Source organism: Argopecten irradians, chromosome 5 (genome assembly GCF_041381155.1).
Source record: "Argopecten irradians isolate NY chromosome 5, Ai_NY, whole genome shotgun sequence".
In the NCBI taxonomy this organism is placed as follows: Eukaryota; Metazoa; Mollusca; class Bivalvia; order Pectinida; family Pectinidae; genus Argopecten; species Argopecten irradians.
In genome coordinates, this window is record NC_091138.1 from 31396795 (window position 1) to 31420230 (window position 23436).

At 36.0% G+C, this 23436-nt stretch overlaps 1 protein-coding gene across 1 annotated transcript in view; it reads left to right on the forward strand.

Moving 5' to 3' along the window:
- Window positions 1–23436, forward strand: part of LOC138323520 (uncharacterized) — a 119753-nt gene that overhangs the window by 92543 nt on the left and 3774 nt on the right. Inside the window, 17 exon segments of the mRNA XM_069268176.1 lie at window positions 161–337; window positions 1396–1551; window positions 7518–7750; window positions 8519–8624; window positions 15508–15690; window positions 15797–15846; window positions 15848–15937; window positions 15940–15973; window positions 16758–16922; window positions 17494–17658; window positions 18023–18211; window positions 20079–20234; window positions 20417–20575; window positions 21000–21303; window positions 21645–21744; window positions 22022–22103; window positions 22297–22464. Coding sequence (XP_069124277.1) covers window positions 161–337; window positions 1396–1551; window positions 7518–7750; window positions 8519–8624; window positions 15508–15690; window positions 15797–15846; window positions 15848–15937; window positions 15940–15973; window positions 16758–16922; window positions 17494–17658; window positions 18023–18211; window positions 20079–20234; window positions 20417–20575; window positions 21000–21303; window positions 21645–21744; window positions 22022–22103; window positions 22297–22464 — 2517 coding nt within the window.

A 23436-nucleotide genomic window follows, 5' to 3' on the forward strand; every position in this document is an offset into this window, starting at 1 on the left:
TCCAATTTGTGAACATTTGATATTCTCTTGTTTGCTTACAAATTTTGACCTACCAAAATATGATAATATTTCTGAAACTTCCTTTACAAGGTCCTTTACATGAACGTTTAAACCTGTTCAGATTTTTTTTTTTTAATTTGTATTGTTTGCTCTGTTATAGGTGTATGTACGGCTGGTAATCAGTATAACAATGAAAGTGACCAATGTGAACCTTGTCCTAAAGGACTGTGGAACAATGGAAATGATACAATGAAGTTCCAGCAGTGTGCTTTATGTCCTACAAATTATACTACTGTAGCAGGAGGCAATACAGATATAATAGCCAACTGCACTCTCTGTAAGTATTCATGTGCTTAATACATATAAACTTTATCTGTGTTACATCGATTGTGCGCAAGGGGTCTTAGAGTTGGAGGAAACTGGAGTGCCTGCAGAAAACCCATATGATCGAGCATGTGACTCCTGACATTCTCACGTCCATGCTGGGGATCGACCCCTAGTCGGCAAGGTGAAAGGCGAGTGGCTTAACCACTACACCACCCGATCTTGTGCTTTCTGGAAGATGATGATAAATAGAGTAATAATCAATCACCAGTGTACATCTCCTTAAGCAATAAACTATCTTCCTATGGCATCTATGGTCTATATAGATGCCAGAGCTTGGCAGACAATCTTCATAATGCACGCTAGGGAAATATATTTTGACAAGACACGATGGTCGGTCGTACATGACATTGTACCTGATTTGGTTTCACACATCTTGCGGTAAAGTTAGTCAGAAGCATGTGATATCTTTTCCTTACAACTTCTGACTGACTTTCTGCTACAAAAGTAGCTATTTCCATACCTACTTCAGTAGCGCTGATTCAGAGTCTATACATGAGGTAATTAAAATGAATTTGTATGATCTTTTCATATTATAAAGCTTAGGATACCAATCATCTAATGTATACCGCCTACAGTATGGTATACGTTTTTTGACCTTGGTAATCGCCGATAGACGTTTTCGACTTTTTAGCTCGCCCCTACATTGAAGCGACAGCCAATGAGAGCCGCGCTTACGCAGCTTATTGACTATCGTTTGCAAACTGACTAGCTATCATGCAAACTGACTAGCTACCAATCAACCGAACCACCCACTAGACTGGCCGTCACATGTACGCTTATTGTAACGGCGCTGTAATGACTGCTCCAAATATAGTTTACCCATAGGCATGATATGATATGTTTCAAAGGAAGGGGGAAAGAAGGGACCGGCAGAGAAGATGTGATAAGATTTTTTATATGTTTGACACATAACCAATTTATTATGGCCTTACATAACTTGTAAAAGGTAATAATAAATACTTTATTATATATCAATGTTATAACACCCATGACATGATATCCTTGCAGTGGATTGTGCTCCTGGTTCCTACATTTCTGGAGACAACTGTTTACTCTGTGACTTTGGAAAATACCAACCCAATCGTCATCAGGATAGGTGTGAGGACTGTCAGAATGACTATACTACAGCCAGTGAAGGAACAATTCAACAAACCAACTGCTATGGTCAGTACATTCCCATAATACATTTTAAGCATAATATGAATAAGGATAGCCACTCATTTCATATTCTTAGTGCATGAAATTATGTTGGTTTTTATTGCGAGCATACTCTGGCACCATTATTTTCCTTATCGGATGTGGAGTCTGTGTACATCCCCTATGCGCAGATTCCAACTGCGCACGCAATACTGTAAGTCACTGTTTTATATCGTTTAATAGATTTTGTCATGATTTACGATTTTGGCGTATTTAGTACGCATATGTGGTCCTAAATACACAATACGCATTGCGTTGGCTTTCTACGATTTATTGATGCAAATTAAAACTTTAAAAAAGACATTGTGTTCATACCTTTCTCCGTAATGACCGCTATATCGGTACACCTCAAGGAGTTCCGGTTGCTAAGAAGCGTCTGAAGAGCGCTTGAATGTGATGAACATTTTGCATGGAAATGTGAAGCGTCAGCGTGACACTGATCTGTTAGGAAAAATGTCTAAACAAAAGCAAAGATGACAATCGTGAGGACTCTTGCACACCTAAAAAGGTATGGACGAAGGAATTGATGGCAAAGTATAGTGAGGAGTGGCCCTTTCTCTAGATGTCACAAAAGGGCACACATTACGTATTTTCCTCCTAATGTGCCAGGTACTTTTCCTGCGGCCGTGCTTGGAGTTATGACTGCCAAAGACACGTGGGTCATGATAGTTACTTGCCGTTTTAGTTTATATCATATTCTTGTTGTCTTACCCACTTAACCATTCTGTGCTGTGTGTATTGGAACTATAAACAATATATTTGAAATGTATAATTGTTTTATTGTAATTGATATTAAGATATCCGTTAAAGTAAAAATCAAATAATGTATATTATAATTAAGTACTTTTCTGTGCTGGTAACAGTTCATTGACCGATAATTTAAAATACACATTGGTTGTGCAAAATACACATTAGGGCAATGGGAAATCCACATTTGCTTCAGAATATATACCCAGGTCTGTTTAATAGATTTTGTCATTATTTAGTGACACCAGCCTTTTCGAAACATATACTTAGAGATACCTGTCAGTGATGTTCTACTATAAATTAACAACAGTGACATTAGACAATGCTGAACACATGCGTTTTGTGTAAACTTCAAGCGTCTTATCATACAAACTCTTGCATCGGTCACAATATTATAAGCATCTGATCGACTTTGGAAACTTCAGGAACAATAGAATGCAAATCAGGTTTACATAGTCATTAAAAGAAAGCAATGTGAAACATCATTGGGGAAGGACAATCATTTTTTTATATAAATGAGCCAGGTCCGACCCCTAGGGGCTGAGGAGTGGGGCCCCAAAAGGAGAAAATTTCTTAATTTAAGCTTTAAAATCCTACTTCTCCTTTCATCCTTGGATGGATAGCAACCAAATTTGGTTTGAAACATTGTTGGGAAAGGGCAATCATATTTTATATAAATGAGCCTGTTCTGACCCCTAGGGGCTGAGGTGGGGCCCTAAAAAGGGGAAATTTTCTAAATATTAGCTTTAAAGTCCCATCTCTCCTTAACTCTTATGTGGATTTCATCCATATTTGGTGTGAAACATCATTGGCAAAGGATAATCATATTTTATATAAATGAGTCTGGTCCGATCTCTAGTGGCTGAGAGGTTGGGCCCCAAAAGGAGAAATTTTCTTAATTTTAGCTTTAAAATCCTACAAGTACTCCTCCTTAACCCTTGAATGGATTTTATCCATATTTGGTGTAAAACATTATTAGGGAAGGACAATCCATATTTTATATGAACAAATTAGATCCTACCACTGGGGACAGACGGGTGGGGCTCCAAAGGGGGAACTTTGATGAAATTTGGCTTTAAAATCCTTACTCCTCCTTAACCCTTGAATGGATTTTATCCATATTTGGTGTAAAACATTATTAGGGAAGGACAATCATGTTTTATATAAAGATTTTCCTATATGGCCACTGGCCCACTTCCTGTTTTTAGGTTTCAGTCTCCAATCTCAATGAAAAATGGTCTATAGGAGTTTTAAGAGATGGTGAACAACATGCAAACATTTCCGTTAAGATTTTTGTATTCAAAGATGGCCGCTGGCCCACTTTCTGTTTTCAGGTTTCAGTCTCCGATCTCTGCGATGAAAATGGTCTATAGGGGTTTTAAGGGATGGCGAACAACATGCAAACATTTTCGTAAAAATTTTCGTATTCCAAGATGGCCACTGGCTCATTTCCTGTTCTTCAGGTTTCATTCTCCGATCTCAATGAAAATTGGTTATAGGGGTTTTAAGTGATGGCGAACAACATGCAAATATTTTTGTAAAGATTTTCGTATTCCAAGATGGCCACTGGCTCATTTCCTGTTCTTCAGGTTTCATTCTCCGATCTCAATGAAAATTGGTTATAGGGGTTTTAAGTGATGGCGAACAACATGCAAATATTTTTGTAAAGATTTTGTTATTCCAAGATGGCCGGTGGGCCAACATCCTGTTTTTATATTTCTGTCTCTGATTTCAATGAAAATTAGTATATAGGGGTATCAAGGGATGCTGATCAATATGATAAAAAAAATTTTTTAAAGATTGTCGCTGGGCCAACTTCCTGTTTTCAAATTTTCGTCTGCAATTCATTGAATATAAAAGTACCTAAAAATTTCTTCCAAGATGTTCATACACTGTGCAACTGCATTCTTGATTTGTTGCAGGTGGGGATGGGGAGGGGGAGGGAGAGGGTTGTTTGGGGGATTATGTAATAGTGTCCATTACAATGAGTACTTGTTTTAGCTTTAAAATCCTACTCCTCCTTAACTAACCCTTAAGTGGATTTCATTCATATTTTGTGTAAAACATCATAGGGGAAGGAATATTATATATTATATAAACAAGTTAGGTCCAACCCCTTGGGACAGAGGAGCGGGGCTCAGAAGGGGGAACTTTGATGAAATTTGGCTTTAAAAGCCTACTCCTCCTTAACCCTTGAGTGTATTAAAGCATCCATATTTTGGGTGAAACATCACTGGGAAAGGATATTCATATTTAATATAAATATATAGTTAGTATATAGTTAGTATATAGTTAATATATAGTTAGGTCCGACCCTTGGGGACAGAGGGGAGGGGCTTAGATGGGGAACTTAAGGTGAGGACAGTCATAATTTATAAAGGACGGAGGTAAGACCTATGGAGATAGAATGGCGGGGGTCCAAAATGGGAGCTTTGCTGAAATTTGGCTTTAAAATCTTACTTCTCCTTAATCCTTGAATGGATTACAAACATATATGGATGAAGGGCTACCAAGTTTGTTCAACAAATGACATTTACCTGTTTCAGAAACTTACATATTCAACTAAGGAGTTCCTTGTATTGTTTATATTAATTTTTAACCACTACTTTATAATGTGACTTTGTTGTTTTTTCCCTCTTTCTCAGAATTGTTTCAAATATTTTTTAAACTAAAATCCCTGTCAAAGCGAAAATTTAAACAATTCAAGGCGGAAAATCACGCGCAAAGTGAGTAGTGCTCTACCCTTAATTGCTGATAAAGAATGAAATGTTACGTACCATCTCGTTCGTACCTACCCGTGTAATACTAGTTAGTCTAGGGCAACACACTCATGTCGGCTGAAGCTGTATTGCATGGCTACCCATGCAATAAAGCCTTGTGACATCACAGTGTCAACAAAATTACTCTTTTCTCGGTACAATTTTACCAATTAGTTTTCAGAAACTAGACTGGGTTTACTTTAAAAGACACAAAAAACAAGGTTTTGTATTGAAAATATCATGTATGGAGAATTGACCGGCAGTTGTGGTTTTTTTTTTAATTTATTTCAAAATGGCGGAAAATCATAGTAGTGGAATTGCAATAAAACGTCATGGTATGAGAGAAAAAAATCCTCTTTCACACCTGGATGTGAAGGATAGGGATATTCTATCCTCACGATCACAAAATGTTGTAAAACCCTTTGAAAGCCTGGGTTTTACAACATGTTGTGATCCCGAAGGTAGAATATCTATATCCATCATATCCACATATGAAAGAGTCTTATAACATTAATCTGTTATTTGCACTACTCATGGATTATGATACAACTTGTAGGCAGTATTAGTAAGCTGACTGCATTCATTTTGTAATAGAAATACAATTTCAGATGAAAACAAAAAGCCATCATTCTTGTCTTGAGATAGTTTAAAATATAGTTAAAATTTTGTCAGTTTTCATCAAACTTATAACTGCCTGCTATGTTGAAAATAATTGGAAAAGTAGTCTTTGGTAAAAACAAGGTGTATTCCGATCAACAGTTTATTAGCTCACCTGGTCCGAAGGACCAAGGTGAGCTTATGGGATACCGCAGCGTCCGGCGTCCGGTGTCCGTCAACAATCGACTTCTTCTCCATAACCGCTGGTCGGATTTCAACAAAATTTGACTGGTAGCATCCTTATGGGCTACCAACTGAAAATTGTACAAATGATGGGGCTAATCCCCCGGGGGCCTGAGGGGCGGGGTCAAAAGGGGTCAATTTGGCTATTTCCATATAAACGACTTCTTCTCTGAAACCAAGCATGGGATAGCACCCATAATGCAATGGTAGCATCCTTATAGGGTGGGGATTCAAAATTGTACAAATGATGGGGCTGACCCCCCGGGGGGCCTGAGGGGCGGGGTCAAAAGGGGTCAATTTGGCTATTTCCATATAAACGACTTCTTCTCTGAAACTAAGCATGGTATAGCACCCATAATGCAATGGTAGCATCCTTATAGGGTGGGGATTCAAAATTGTACAAATGATGGGGCTGACCCCGGGGGCTGAGGGGCGGGGTCAAATGGGGTCACTTTGGCTATTTCCATAAAAACGACTTCTTCTCTGAAACTAAGCAAGAGATAGCACTCATAATGCAATGGTAGTATCGTTATAGGGTGGGGATTCAAAATCGTACAAATGATGGGACTGACCCCCCGGGGGCCTGAGGGGCGGGGTCAAAAGGGGTCAATTTGGCTTTTTCCATATAAACAACTTCTTCTCTGAAACAAGCATTGGATAGCACCCATAATGCAATGGTAGCATCCTTATAGGGTGGGGATTCAAAATTGTACAAATGATGGGGCTGACCCCCCGGGGGCCTGAGGGGTGGGGTCAAAAGGGGCCAATTTGGCTATTTCCATATAAACGACTTCTTCTCTGAAACTAAGCATGTTATAGCACCCATAATACAATGGTAGCATCCTTATAGTGTGGGGATTCAAAATTGTGCAAATGATAGGGCTGACCCCCTGGGAGCCTGAGGGGCGGGGTCAAAAGGGGTCAATATCCATATAAATGACTTTTTCTCTGCAACTTAACATGGGATAGCTCATAATGCAATGGTTACATCCTTATAGGGTGGGGATTCAAAATTTTGCAAATGATGGGGCTGACCCCCCCGGGGGCCTGAAGGGTGGGGTCAAAAGGGGTTAATTAAGCTATTTCCATATAAACGACTTCTTCTCTGAAACTCTGCATACTAAGAATGGAAGAGCATTATAATGCAATGGAAGTCAAAAGGGTTATTAATTCTTCTCCTTATATGGGCATCCTTTAGGGTGGATTTGAAATTGTACCAATGATAGGGCTGACCCCCGGGGCCTTAGACGGCAATAAATGCGAGGTCAAAAAGGTCAATTAGGCTATTACTTTCATATAAATTACTTTGTCTCAGAACCTATGTATTGGATAGCATATTTGTATGGTATCAATAGCATCATTGTATGGTTGTGATTCAAAATTAAACTTTGGGAGTCAATTTTGCTTATTTTCAGAGTCTTGTGATAATTACTAACAAAAAAACTAGGTGAGCGATACAGGCCCTCTGGGCCTCTTGTGTTTTGTCCCTTATCAGTTGAACTGCATTATGCATAAAAAATGTTTGTTTAAAATGTGTACATTAAAACCAAAACCATAATAACACAACATTAATAATATTTGTTTCAGAAAAAAGCAGATATGAGTTTGAACAAGGCTATTACACTGTTGCTGAAGGTGCTGGATCAGCAACTATTACAATCAGAAGGATCTCTGGAACAAATGGATCCAACACTATACAATTACAGGCTAACAATGGCTTAGCAACAGCTGGCTCAGACTTCCAGACTCCAGTGGTCTCCATTGTGTTTGCAGATTCACAGTCCAGTGATTCCATAGATATCCAAATAACAGATGATGCGGTAAAGTATTGTTCATTTACATTTAGAATTACATGTTACCTTTTCTGTATTTGTTGCAGTAGGATGTAAAAAAAGCAAATCATTCAAGTATGATGACTATGTGGTTTGTCCTTCATTACATCTGCAAATATTTTTTGTTGATACTGTTAGTCACAACAAAATTTGTACATAAAAAGATCAAATTTACTTTGTAGATCTACTTAAACTATACTGAGTATTTGCACAACAGTACTGTGATTAAAGAAAACTCAAAAAAAAAGAAAACCGATCAGATAAAATAGGTTTTTTATTTACATTTGAAGTTCTTTACTACTATTTCTTTAAAAGCTACAAAGAGAAGTTTCTCAAATTTCATATGTAAATTATATCCCATATTGTGCACATTATATGATCAGAAATCAACAATGCTAATATTAAAATGTAGCGGCAGTGGCCAAGTGGTTAAGATGTTCCAACATTTTACCACTAGCCCTCAACCCCTGGGTTGCGATTTTGATCCCATGTCGGGCAAGTTCCTGGAACGTCCTTAAATGACCCTGCTGTTCATAGGGGTTTAGGTAAAACTAAACAAACCAAACAAAAGATAATAAATTGGAGTGTGTTATTGTTAATACTCAGAGAGTCCTTCTAGGTTTCACTCTGAAATTCCAAATTCACATTAATTCTCCTCTCCTTAGCTGTGTATAGCGTATAAACTGTATCAGCTAGTAAATATCTAAATATTTCGATATCTAATTTAAAACATATGTACTTGTGTGTCATTTGCAGATTGATGAAACAGATGAGGATTTTTCCATCACTCTGATTAGTGTCGACAATCGAGGAATGCTTGGAAGCCTAGTCACCACCAACGTGACCATCCTTGATGATGATTGTAAGAATGGATCCACTTACGTCTTAACATCATGACTACTTTAAATAAACAAACGTCGTCATAGCATGACTACTTTAAATGAACAAACGTCTTAATGGCATGACTACTTTAAATGAAAAAACATCTTAATATCATGACTACTTTAAATAAACAAACGTCTTCATAGCATGACTACTTTAAATGAACAAACATCTTAATAGCATGACTACTTTAAATAAACAAACGTCTTCATAGCATGACTACTTTAAATGAACAAACATCTTAATAGCATGACTACTTTAAATAAACAAACATCTTCATAGCATGACTACTTTAAATAAACAAACATCTTCATAGCATGACTACTTTAAATGAACAAACGTCTTAATGGCATGACTACTTTAAATGAACAAACATCTTAATTTCATGACTACTTTAAATGAACAAACATCTTAACATCATGACTACTTTAAATGAACAAACGTCTTAATAGCATGACTACTTTAAATAAACAAACGTCTTCATAGCATGACTACTTTAAATGAACAAACATCTTAATGGCATGACTACTTTAAATGAACAAACATCTTAATAGCATGACTACTTTAAATAAACAAACATCTTCATAGCATGACTACTTTAAATGAACAAACATCTTAATAGCATGACTACTTTAAATAAACAAACATCTTCATAGCATGACTACTTTAAATGAACAAACATCTTCATGACTACTTTAAATGAACAAACATCTTAATATCATGACTACTTTAAATGAACAAACATCTTAATATCATGACTACTTTAAATAAACAAACATCTTCATAGCATGACTACTTTAAATGAACAAACATCTTCATAGCATGACTACTTTAAATAAACAAACATCTTCATAGCATGACTACTTTAAATGAACAAACGTCTTAATAGCATGACTACTTTAAATGAACAAACGTCTTAATAGCATGACTACTTTAAATAAACAAACATCTTCATAGCATGACTACTTTAAATGAACAAACATCTTCATAGCATGACTACTTTAAATGAACAAACATCTTAATAGCATGACTACTTTAAATGAACAAACATCTTAATATCATGACTACTTTAAATAAACAAACATCTTCATAGCATGACTACTTTAAATGAACAAACATCTTAAACATCATGACTACTTTAAATGAACAAACATCTTAAATCATGACTACTTTAAATGAACAAACATCTTAATGCATGACTACTTTAAATAAACAAACATCTTCATAGCATGACTACTTTAAATGAACAAACATCTTAATGCATGACTACTTTAAATGAAAAAACATCTTAACATCATGACTACTTTAAATGAACAAACGTCTTCATAAGCATGAATACTTTAAATGAACAAACATCTTAACATCATGACTACTTTAAATAAACAAACGTCTTTCATGCATGACTACTTTAAATGAACAAACATCTTAATATCATGACTACTTTAAATGAACAAACATCTTAATATCATGACTACTTTAAATAAACAAACGTCGTCATAGCATGACTACTTTAAATGAACAAACGTCTTAATGGCATGACTACTTTAAAAAAATCAAACATCTTAATATCATGACTACTTTAAATGAACAAACGTCTTAATGGCATGACTACTTTAAATGAACAAACATCTTAATATCATGACATACAAACTTTAAATGAACAAACGTCTTAATGGCATGACTACTTTAAATGATCAAACATCTTAATATCATGACTACTTTAAATGAACAAACGTCTTAATGGCATGACTACTTTAAATGAACAAACATCTTAACATCATGACTACTTTAAATAAACAAACGTCTTCATAGCATGACTACTTTAAATGAACAAACGTCTTAATGGCATGACTACTTTAAATGATCAAACATCTTAATATCATGACTACTTTAAATGAACAAACGTCTTAATGGCATGAATACTTTAAATGAACAAACATCTTAACATCATGACTACTTTAAATAAACAAACGTCTTCATAGCATGACAACTTTAAATGAACAAACGTCTTAATGGCATGACTACTTTAAATGATCAAACATCTTAATATCATGACTACTTAAAATGAACAAACGTCTTAATGACATGAATACTTTAAATGAACAAACATCTTAACGTCATGACTACTTTAAATAAACAAACGTCTTCATAGCATGACAACTTTAAATGAACAAACATCTTAATATCATGACTACTTTAAATAAACAAACGTCTTCATAGCATGACTACTTTAAGGTAGCTCCATACTTTTGGAAAAACCCATGTCATTTTTTTCTAATAGGTCTTATTTTCTTGCATTTTTCATGTAGATTTCAAATCTGTAAAGATAAATGGGTGTTCTCGAACTACTTTTTGAGATATTTGAGCTTGAAATATACCATCCATGCAAATTTGCTGACCGAAAATAGAAAAATTCATAAAATTATGTTTTCTGTAATATTAGGGTGAATGTAGTCTCGATCCTGTTGATTTTTTGTCCTAAATTTCTTAGAACAATATACAAAACTATTTTATTTTTACAAATGCTAACTAATTTTTGTTATTTCCCAGGACCGTTTCTATACGTAATTACCATGTTATGCCATATTTTCGCCCGTAAAAGATCAATGAATAGGCCAAAAAGGAAATAAAAACCCATGTCAATTTCACAATATTTGTATATGATATGCCCAAGGTAATATGTTTTTCAAATATCATATAAAAACACGGGGTCCTCGATCAAAATTTCACAATTTTGTAAGCTTGAAGTTTGTAACTCGCAACCCTACCCCCATTTCATCTAGTGCTAAGATGGGTTATATTTGACTATTTTTTGAAAATCATGCCGCAAAAAAAACATTCAACATCAGTTCCTACGTTTTTGTGATGTTATATCTGGTTTATGTCTGTTTGTTGTTTTTATGATTTTCTCCAAATTGTGTGTTTAAAGGAAATCCGTATGCAATTTTTTTAGAATTTCCGGAATTTCAGTTCGGCCGGGTCCCGTCTTATGATTAATAGCGACGAACGGGCACTTCCGGTGTTTAAAAATCCATTCTCATTTACGACCGGGACCGCATAAAACCTCAGAGATAGCGATATAATTTTCACTTCACCTGCTTTTATTAGCCCACCATCATCAGATGGTGGGCCTATTCAAATCGCTTTTTTGTCCGTGTCCGTCCGTCCTTTCCGTCCGTCCTTCCGTCCGTCCGTCCGTTAACAATTCTTGTTATCGCTATTTCTCAGAAAGTACTGAAGGGATCTGTCCTCGTATTTCATATGTAGGTTCCCCTAGGGCCCTAGTTGTGCATATTGAATTTTGGGACCAATCGGTCAACAAGATGGCCGCCAGGCAGCCATCTTGGATTTTGATACTTAAAGTTTGTTATCGCTATTTCTCAGAAAGTACTGAAGGGATCTGTCTCAAATTTCATATGTAGGTTCCCCTAGGGCCCTAGTTGTGCATATTGCATTTTGGGAACAATCGGTCAACAAGATGGCCGCCAGGCAGCCATCTTGGATTTTGATAGTTAAAGTTTGTTATCGCTATTTCTTAGAAAGTACTGACGGGATCTGTCTCAAATTTCATATATAGGTTCCCCTAGGGTCCTAGTTGTGCATGTTGTGTTTTTGGGACCGATCGGTCAACAAGATGGCCGCCAGGCAGCCATCTTGGATTTTGATAGTTAAAATTTGTTGTCGCTATTTCTCAGAAAGTACTGAAGGGATCTGTCTCAAATTTTATATATAGGTTCCCCTAGGGTCCTAGTTGTGCATGTTGCGTTTTGGGACCGATCGGTCAACAGGATGGCCGCCAGGCAGCCATCTTGGATTTTGATAGTTCGCAAAAGATTGTTAATCGAGCTATATCTCACAAAGTACTGAAGGATCTTTCTCAAATTTCATATGTAGGTGCCCCTAGGGCTCTATTTGCTACATAATGCTCGTTTTTGGATCGATCGGATAGCGTCAACATCAAATGGCCGCCAGGCTAGCGGCCATCTTGGATTTGATCGTTAAGATTGTTATCGCTATTTCTCAGAAAGTATTGAATGAATATCTGTCCTCAAATTTCATATATAGGTTCCCCTAGGGCCCTATTGTGCATATTTCGATTTGGGACCGATCAATCATCAAGATGGCCGCCAAGGAGCCATCTTGGATTTTGATAGTTGAAGTTTGTTACTGCTGTTTCTCAGGAAGTACTGAAGCGATCTGTGACCTGTCTCAAATTTTATATATAGTATGTTTGCAAAAGTTTGAAAAGCAGAGAAAAGATCCCTCTTTCCATTGTCAGACATAGATCATTCTTTGGTGGGCGCCAAGATCCCTCTGGGATCTCTTGTTTGATTTATTTAATGATTTTAAACATTCAATATTATATGTAGACAATTTTCATTTCACCTATTGAAAAAATATCCAAGTGTGATGTCGTGGCGTATTGGAAACCATTCTGGAATTCAAAACAACCTCTGCAACTTCCGGTATAGCGTCAAATGAATTGGCGCGATTTTCAAAAGTATGGACCTACCTTAAATAAATAAACAAACATCTTAATTTCATGACTACTTTAAATGAACAAACGTCTTCATAGCATGACTACTTTAAATGAACAAACGTCTTCATAGCATGACTACTTTAAATAAACAAACATCTTAACATCATGACTACTTTAAATAAACAAACATCTTAATTTCATGACTACTTTAAATGAACAAACATCTTAACATCATGACTACTTTAAATAAACAAATATCTTCATAGCATGACTACTTTAAATGAACAAACATCTTAATTTCATGACTACTTTAAATGAACAAACGTCTTCATAGCATGACTACTTTAAATAAACAAACGTCTTCATAGCATGACTACTTTAAATGAACAAACGTCTTAATGGCATGACTACTTTAAATGAACAAACATCTTAATTTCATGACTACTTTAAATGAACAAACATCTTAACATCATGACTACTTTAAATGATCAAACATCTTAATATCATGACTACTTTAAATAAACAAAACATCTTAATTTCATGACTACTTTAAATGAACAAACATCTTAACATCATGACTACTTTAAATAAACAAATATCTTCATAGCATGACTACTTTAAATGAACAAACATCTTAACATCATGACTACTTTAAATGAACAAACGTCTTCATAGCATGACTACTTTAAATAAACAAACGTCTTCATAGCATGACTACTTTAAATGAACAAACGTCTTAATGGCATGACTACTTTAAATGAACAAACATCTTAATTTCATGACTACTTTAAATAAACAAACGTCTTAACATCATGACTACTTTAAATAAACAAACATCTTCATAGCATGACTACTTTAAATAAACAAACGTCTTCATAGCATGACAACTTTAAATGAACAAACATCTTAACATCATGACTACTTTAAATGAACAAACATCTTAATTTCATGACTACTTTAAATGAACAAACATCTTAACATCATGACTACTTTAAATAAACAAATATCTTCATAGCATGACTACTTTAAATGAACAAACGTCTTATATGGCATGACTAACTTTAAATGAACAAACATCTTAATTTCATGACTACTTTAAATGAACAAACATCTTAACATCATGACTACATTAAATGAACAAACATCTTAACATCATGACTACTTTAAAAAACAAACGTCTTAATAGCATGACTACTTTAAATGAACAAACGTCTTCATAGCATGACTACTTTAAATAAACAAACATCTTAACATCATGACTACTTTAAATAAACAAACATCTTAATTTCATGACTACTTTAAATGAACAAACATCTTAACATCATGACTACTTTAAATAAACAAATATCTTCATAGCATGACTACTTTAAATGAACAAACATCTTAATTTCATGACTACTTTAAATGAACAAACGTCTTAATTTCATGACTACTTTAAATGAACAAACATCTTAACATCATGACTACTTTAAATAAACAAATATCTTCATAGCATGACTACTTTAAATGAACAAACATCTTAATTTCATGACTACTTTTAATGAACAAACATCTTAATATCATGACTACTTTAAATGAACAAACGTCTTAATGGCATGACTACTTTAAATGAACAAACATCTTAATTTCATGACTACTTTAAATGAACAAACATCTTAACATCATGACTACTTTAAATAAACAAACATCCTAATTTCATGACTACTTTAAATGAACGTCTTAATGCCGTTAATAGCGTGACTACTTTAAATGAACGTCTTAATGCCATTAATAGCGTGACTACTTTAAATGAACGTCTTAATGCCGTTAATATCATGACTACTTTAAATGAACGTCTTAATGCCGTTAATAGCGTGACTACTTTAAATGAACGTCTTAATGCCGTTAATAGCGTGACTACTTTAAATGAACGTCTTAATGCCGTTAATAGCGTGACTACTTTAAATGAACGTCTTAATGCCGTTAATAGCGTGACTACTTTAAATGAACGTCTTAATGCCGTTAATAGCGTGACTACTTTAAATGAACGTCTTAAATGCTGTTAATAGCGTGACTACTTTAAATGAACGTCTTATGCCGTTAATAGCGTGACTACTTTAAATGAACGTCTTAATGCCGTTAATAGCGTGACTACTTTAAATGAACGTCTTAATGCCGTTAATAGCGTGACTACTTTAAATGAACGTCTTAATGCCGTTAATAGCGTGACTACTTTAAATGAACGTCTTAATGCCGTTAATAGCGTGACTACTTTAAATAAACAATTTGAAAGTTTTAACATGTTGATTGTCATTGTAACATGTCATTGTTTGATTCTGCCAATTCGCAGGATTGATCCTATTCTTAAATTGTTTGTTACACATAATTTTTGCCTTTTTTTTAGTGAGATGCGATCCAGGGTTTTCTGGTGTCCCTGATACCGATCCCAGCAATCTCAGTAGAAAAAAGTGTGAGAAATGCCAAGCTGATACGATTAAGAAAGCAGAAGGACTTGATGATTGTGTCAGTTGTGCAGTGGATTATGCCAATTTCACAGCCAATGACGCAAGGACAGATTGTGATGTTCGTAAGTATTCAATATTGCATTGATTCAACCCTGTACTAGTTAACGTTTTCATGTTTTAAATCTGCCAACTTGACCATTATGTTTTTTTTAATGATCTCTTTTTCAGTTTTCTGTGACAAAGGCTTTAAGTATGACGGCTCCTCTAACCCAAGTAAGATGTCTTCCTTGTGAGCAAGGCACATACAAATCTGAGCGGGGCCAAGCGACCACTTGTGAAAGCTGCGACCCTGGCTATACCACAGCTGGCATATAGCTGCTTCAAACCAGTCACAGTGTGACCAGTGTAAGTAAACTAATTAAGTCCCTATTACTGCTAATTCTACACATTTTACTTTCTGAACAATGTCAAATAGATAAATGAAATATTAATTTCCATCGCACGAGTTGTCTTTTGTTTCCTATCACTACGCCATGTGGCAAAATAGCATAATGAATCTTCTCAATTAAGGTTTTAGACCCCTTTAAACTAGTGATATTTTGCATGCCTATATATCGCTTCTAAAGTGTACCTGAACAGAACTTAAATGAAAAAAGTGTCTATGCATCAGGCCTACCCTTAAGTATTACTGTTGATTAGTAGATTCTTGAGTTGTTTTTAAATTTTAGCAATAATGTAGATAATTGTACATTTCAGTTTTGTATGTCCACAGGGTTCCGTACATATTTCTGTCACCAAATAACCATGCCATTATGTTTACAAGTGACTATATATAGAATGTACATAAATCATATTTCACAGTCAATAGAAATACTACTTTGATAGCTTCTGTGATCAGTGAAGTTGGGTAGCGTTCCTCAGGGAGTAAATATCGACCTCATTTCTTTTGAAACGTGTTTTTTCTTATTTAAACATATTTTTATTGTATCTAACACTTACCCTAGGTTTAGGCACACGTTTTCAAACTTATCTATAGCCTTCCCTCAATGTTCTCTGATCTGATTTTTAATTTGAAATTGAACTCACATCTTTCAGCAGAAGAAAGTTAACTTTATGTTAAATAATTGATTGAAATGATTATGTTTCATCACAACACTCGATGACATTTATAATTTCGGATCTGTTTCAGTGTATTGTGTGGTAGGATGGTACTTTGATGCAGTGAGTGACTCCTGTCAGCCATGTGTTATTGGCACGTACAAGGACACAGCTGGAAATATTAACTGTACTGACTGTGACCCAGGGTTAACAACTCCGTTCAACCAAGCGACTTCTAATTCAGATTGCAGTATTGGTGAGTTGGTCTTGTTATTGTATGACAAGGTATAAAAGATACCAAATACAAATTTCATTTGTTTTAGTTAAATCTGTTTTGTGATATGAACAATTTTAAAATAAGTGTCCTAAAAGGGACAGAGGACAGACATTTAAAAGGGACAGAGGACAGACATTTATTGCTTTTACTATCAATCTTTCACCATTTTCTATTGACTCTTGCCCTAATTCCTGTCTTGAGAAATGTAAACATTGCATAATTATGCTAGTAAGCTCAAAGACCTTTCAGGCCGTGTAAGCCATCAGACCTTTCATGCCATGTAAGCCCTCCGACTTTTCAGGCCATGTAAACCCTCTGACTTTTCAGGCCATGTAAGCCCTCCGATTTTTCAGGCCATGTAAGCCCTCCGACTTTTCAGGCCATGTAAACCCTCTGACTTTTCAGGCCATCTCCCTCAAAGTTTCATTTTGACTTTTAGCTACCATGCTTTGTTTTGTGTTGTATGTCATCTTGCTCAACGTGAATATGTTAACCCCCTTGCAGATTGCAATGCAAAATAGCAAGTAATGCATTCATTTTATTGTTCTAGTTGTATGTCCAGCTGGACAAAAGAGAAATGAGGTGACAAATACATGCCAGCCCTGTGCTTTGGGCGAGTACCAACCAAATCCTGGATCAACAGGTTGTCTTTCATGTACCCAAGCGGGTTACAGTACCCAGTTCACTGGCACAGAGTTAGCCTCTGGTTGTATACGTAAGTAATATCTTTGTTTCACTTTCGCCACATTACAACATATAGTAAATAATTTTAAAACTAAATAACACTGCAGCATGCATCATACGGATGTGTTACTTCCTGGCTTGACTACTGATTTCTATGAGTTTGAGATGATAATTTTTGCAGAAGAAAACAGAATGAGCCTTGACGTTGCCAACCCTCATACATAAAACATGTTCGAACACTTATAACATTTATAACAATTTCAAAATTTTCGCCCAATCATGCCACATAAATTTTTTAGGTACATCTTAATTGGATTTTGTTTCCAATAACGTCCCTGTGACAGACCGACATTTTGTTTTCTCTACTTGATTTTCTGTTTGACGTTTTGTTCTAGCAATATGTAGCCCAGGCCAACAATACAATGAGACCAGTAAGATGTGTATGGATTGTGGTCTGGGAACTTACAAATCTTTAAACGGAAATTGGCAAAGTGATGGAACCACTGTGATAACGTGCACAGCTTGTCCCACGAACAGAACAACAACAGCCGTAGCCTCGACTTCATCCACAGCATGTTCTCTAGGTTGGTACAATTTCCATCCTGTCTACAGTACAGAAATTAACCTACCAAAGCTTCAACCTCTGTCTCAAAACCATCTGCTTTTTAAAAACACTTTCTTATGGGTGCAAATAGCCAAATTCGACCTTAATTGACATGTGTGTAAAGATCAATTAAGTTAAAAAAATGAATAAAATATTGTGTTATAAAACAGATTTTCAGTGAACGCAAGAATATATAGCCTTAATAGCGGTGTTTTCCTAGACAGACTTCCTAGGAATATCTCCTTCAAGACTAGAATAGTTTTAAATGTTTTGAACTCCTGAGTTAAATAAAGTTTACTTCCATTTATAGTGAGAAGTAATTATAGCTTGAACAAACAACAAACCTCGAATCAGAAATCTTTGTCTTTGATATGTGTTGAATTTTTAGCTCACCTGGCCCGAAGGGCCGGTGAGCTTATGTCATGGCGCGGCGTCCGTCGTCCGTCCGTCCGTCCGTCCGTCAACATTTCCTTTAAATCGCTACTAGTCATAGAGTTCTGCATGGATTGTAACCAAATTTGGCCACAAACATCCTTGGGGAGGGAAAACAGAACTTGTATAAATTTTGGCTCTGGTCCCCCAGGGGCAGGAGGGGCGGGGCCCAATAGGGGAAATAGAGGTAAATCCTTTAAATCGCTACTAGTCATAGAGTTCTGAATGGAATGTAACCAAATTTGGCCACAAACATTCTTGGGGGAAGGGGAACAGAACTTGTATAAATTTTGGCTCTAGTCCCCCGGGGGCAGGAGGGGCGGGGCCCAATAGGGGTAATAGAGGTAAATCCTTTAAATCGCTACTAGTCATAGAGGAGTTCTGAATGGAATGTAACCAAATTTGGCCACAGACATCCTTGGGGGAGGGGGAACAGACCTTGTATAAATTTTGGTTCTGACCCCCCGGGGGGCAGGAGGGGCGGGGCCCAATATGGGAAATAGAGGTAAATCCTTTAAATCTCTACTTGTCCTAGAGCTCTACATGAATTGTAACCACATTTGGCCACAAACATCCTTGGGGGAAGGGGAACAGAACTTGTATAAATTTTGGCTCTGATCCCCCAGGGGCAGGAGGGGCGGGGCCCAATAGGGGAAACAGAGGTTAATCCTTTAAATCACTACTTGTCATAGAGTTCTGAATGGAATGTAACCAAATTTGGCCACAAACATCCTTTGGGGAAGGGGAACAGAACTTGTATAAATTTTGGCTCTGACCCCCCGGGGGCAGGAGGGGCGGGGCCCAATAGGGGAAATAGAGGTAAATCCTTTAAATCGCTACTAGTCATAGAGTTCTGCATGGATTGTAACCAAATTTGGCCACAAACATCCTTGGGGGAAGGGGAACAGAACTTGTATAAATTTTGACTCTGGCCCCCGGAGGGCAGGACGGGTGGGGCCCAATAGGGGAAATAGAGGTAAATCCTATCAATCACTTCTTGTCCTAGAGTTTTGTTTGGATTGTGACCAAATTTGGCCATAAACATCCTTGGAAGAAGGGGAACAGAACTTGTATAAATTTTAGCTCTGACCCCCTGGGGGCGGGAGGGGTGGGGCCCAATAGGGGATTTAGAGGTTAATATTAAAATTCCTGTTAATATTAAAATTCCTTCAGAAAAGAAACAATGAACCTGTATTCAGAACATTACTTGGCATTACAAACCAGGTGAGCGATACAGGCCCTCTGGGCCTCTTGTATTGAATTGTCACTGTTCAATTTTGACAGAAAACAGTTGAGAACATTGGTCACTTTTTCAGCAAAGTGTTCGAGTATTGACTTATGTAGTTATTAAATGTACGGTAATAATAATGAAATGTGCACACTCAATCTAGTATTTCTTACTTTTTCGTATATAGAGTTATGCCCAGCTGGAACCTTCCAACAGAGTGCAGGGTGTGTGGCATGTGCTAAAGGTTCCTACCAAAACCTGATTGGGGAAACGTCTTGTATAGCTTGTGATCCAGGCGATACAACTAAACACACTGGGGCCACATCAGCATCAGACTGCATTCGTAAGATATTTTAGAGATATTTTATTTCATTATTCCATAAGATTATTGACTTTCACGATATTATAGATATTTTATTATTCCATAAGATGATTGACTTTCACAATTTTTGAAGATGTTTGATTTAAGATGAAAATACAAAACAAACATTTGATTATATGGAGATTTTTTTTTATTTTTTACAGTAAACTGTCCGCTTGGTAAACAATACAGCAGCAGCAGTGGTATCTGTGTTGACTGTGCTATTGGATACTATGTTAATAAATCAATCAGTGAGGATTGTATTCAATGTCCGCTTGGCACAACCAACACTGGAACAGGATCGGCTGATTGTCGTTTGTCTGGTAACGTAACATTTTAATGATATTAGAATCATTAATGATGTGAATTAACTCAGGGTACTATTTTAATGACGCGCAACTCAACTAGCCAGCTTCTGCAAAATTGCTATTAGTAGAAGTATGATTTAACACCTTTCAATGTGTAAGAAAGTGTAGATCACCATGAAATCGAAATGAATCAGCGCTTCTTATCAAATCAGAGATCAGAGTATTTTACCACCATAACTGGTATAACGACATGAGTGCATTTAAGAGCTATGTGTCAGCCACTCTTTTTTTTTAAATTACTTCTTAGAAACAAACTTCTTAGATATTTCGGATGCTGGATATATCACATAGAAAACTTGATAAAAGATAAAAAATAGAAAATGATAGATGAAATTTTATGTAATGTTAATTGAATGCTATCTTTATGTTTCTTTTGCAGCTCCAACACCGGTGACAGTTTCAGTTCAAGTTTCATTCAGCTTTGTGTTTCGAGTGACCAATTTCGACTGTTCGAATAGCAACAATCAGGATATTTATGTATCAAACGTGAGAGTTAGACTGATAGCTACGCTGAGGTCTTATAATTATAATCTCTGTATTCCAAGTAGTACATGTGACAATATTCAGGCTTTGACGGTCTCCATTCCCGTCGGAGGATGCAATCAAATTATAGGCAATGGGAGAAGACGCAAGAGAGCCACAGATGCCAATTTGAGTTTGAATGCTGTCGTTCAGCCACTACCGTATGTATAATAGTTATACAATCAATATAGTGCCATTTTCCATTGATTGTAATGTCATCCTTTTTCAGAAATGTGTGACTTGACAATCATCGGAAGGTGGGACTAATTATACTCAAAGGACATCATTTCTTTCTCAAAGACAACTAGTGATCACTTTGAGAAAACACTTGCTAAGGTTTTTTAAGCAATCTGTAATTCCTATGAAATTTTGTAAAATAATTGAGTTGGGAATAAGTAATTTGTCAAAAATTAAACATTTTTATTTTTTCACAGTAGTTTTACATGGATTAATAATTGGCTTTACAATATTTTTAAAACTATATTAAAATTATTTTATACAGAAATCCAGCCACATCCACGACTCAATCTGGCGTAGTTAGACCTGTACAGGATGTGGTTAATGAAGCTATCAATTCTGATCCTACCAGTATTGCTCCGCCCGTAAGTCTCAATGTTCGGTAACAATTTTTTCAACATTTGTTCTCATGAAACCAAATGGCTCACAAGTGTATGGATATGCAGTGTCCTTGCTACTCAGCAAAGCATTGTTGTATGTATGATGTACATTCAATCGTTCAGCTAGCGTTCAGAGAATCTTGGTTTAGACTCTAATCTTGCTGCTACATTTTCTGCTCCTCTCCTGTTACATACTGTTATGCCTATACAATGTGCATTATTATTATCAGTTTTATTAATTATTAGTTTGTTGTTTTTAAAGGGCTCAACTTTAACCTCGGCAATTGTGGGTACTCCTACTCCAGTATGTAATGCGGGATCCATCATTAACAGTGGTTCCTGTGGTAAGTCTTTATCATTTACATTATATTGATTTTCAGAATAACTTCACATTACAAACATGAAAACCAATACATAATCGTTTCATAGTTGAATATGTATATATTACCGCTTACATATTACGTCACTAAAGATACAATGTAAATATATAGAATTTACTTTACTGTTTGCTGATATGTGGAGGATATTCATTTGCAGTGCCATGTGCAGTTGGAACCTATGAAAGCAATGGGGCTTGTGTTAATTGTCCCGTCAACAAGTACCAAGATTTGACAGGGCAGACATCGTGTAAACTTTGTAGTGCCACTAGTAGTGTAAAGATCTATACAACTGGGACGAACTCTACGTCTGCCACACAGTGTGTCTGTAAGTATGTCACTAGAATTTTGGTCATACCAAACACATTGCATTGTATTGACAAAAATAAGGTTATCAACACATAAGTTAATGTGTAGAGAATTTAGACTTTATTCCAGTCTAGAAAGAAGTTAGCTTTCCTGTAAGTTTTTTGGCCCTCATTGTGATATCCAGGATGAATTCCATTTTATTAGGTCGCCTTTTGTCCGTCGTAGTCGTATGTCCGTAAACAATTTACATTTTCGTCTTCTTCTCCAAAACTGCTGAAGCAATTTCAATGAAATTTTGCACAAACCTTCTGAGGCATAAGGCCAATCAAAATTGTGAATTATATGGTCCCCAACCCCCAGGGGGCTGTGGGAGGTGCCAAAAGGTGTAAAATTGAGTAAAATTTCAAAAATCTTCTTCTCTACTCACAGATGTGGTAGAATCAAATACTCTTCATAGATAAAAAGGTCTTAAGGTCCTTTACAAAAATTGTGAATTATATGACCTTGGGGACTCTAGTTTCCCCCTGGGGAGGGGGTTAAGTTTACTATAGTTTATATTGGGAAAACACATTTTTGCTTATTATTTGGTCATTTGTAATAGGAAATGAGTCAAATGTTGTCAGAATTATCAGTATGAGATGGTTATTTAATCCTATTAACAAATTTTCTATGACTGACCCCCAGGGGCTTTAGGGGCGGGGTCAAAAGGGGTCAAATAGGCTAAAACTTTAAAATCTTCTTCTGAAATTCTGGAAATGGCAGAATCAAATACTTTTCATAAATAGAAAGGTCTTAAGGTCCTTTACAAAAATTGTGAATTATATGACCCTGGGGTCTCACGTTTCCCCCTGGGGAGGGGGTCAAGTTTACTATAGTTTATATAGGGAAAACACATTTATGAGCATTTGTTGCTCAATTTTCATTGGAAACGAGTCAAACTTGGTTAGAATTATTAGCCTGAGATAGCATTTTAATATCATATCCATATTGG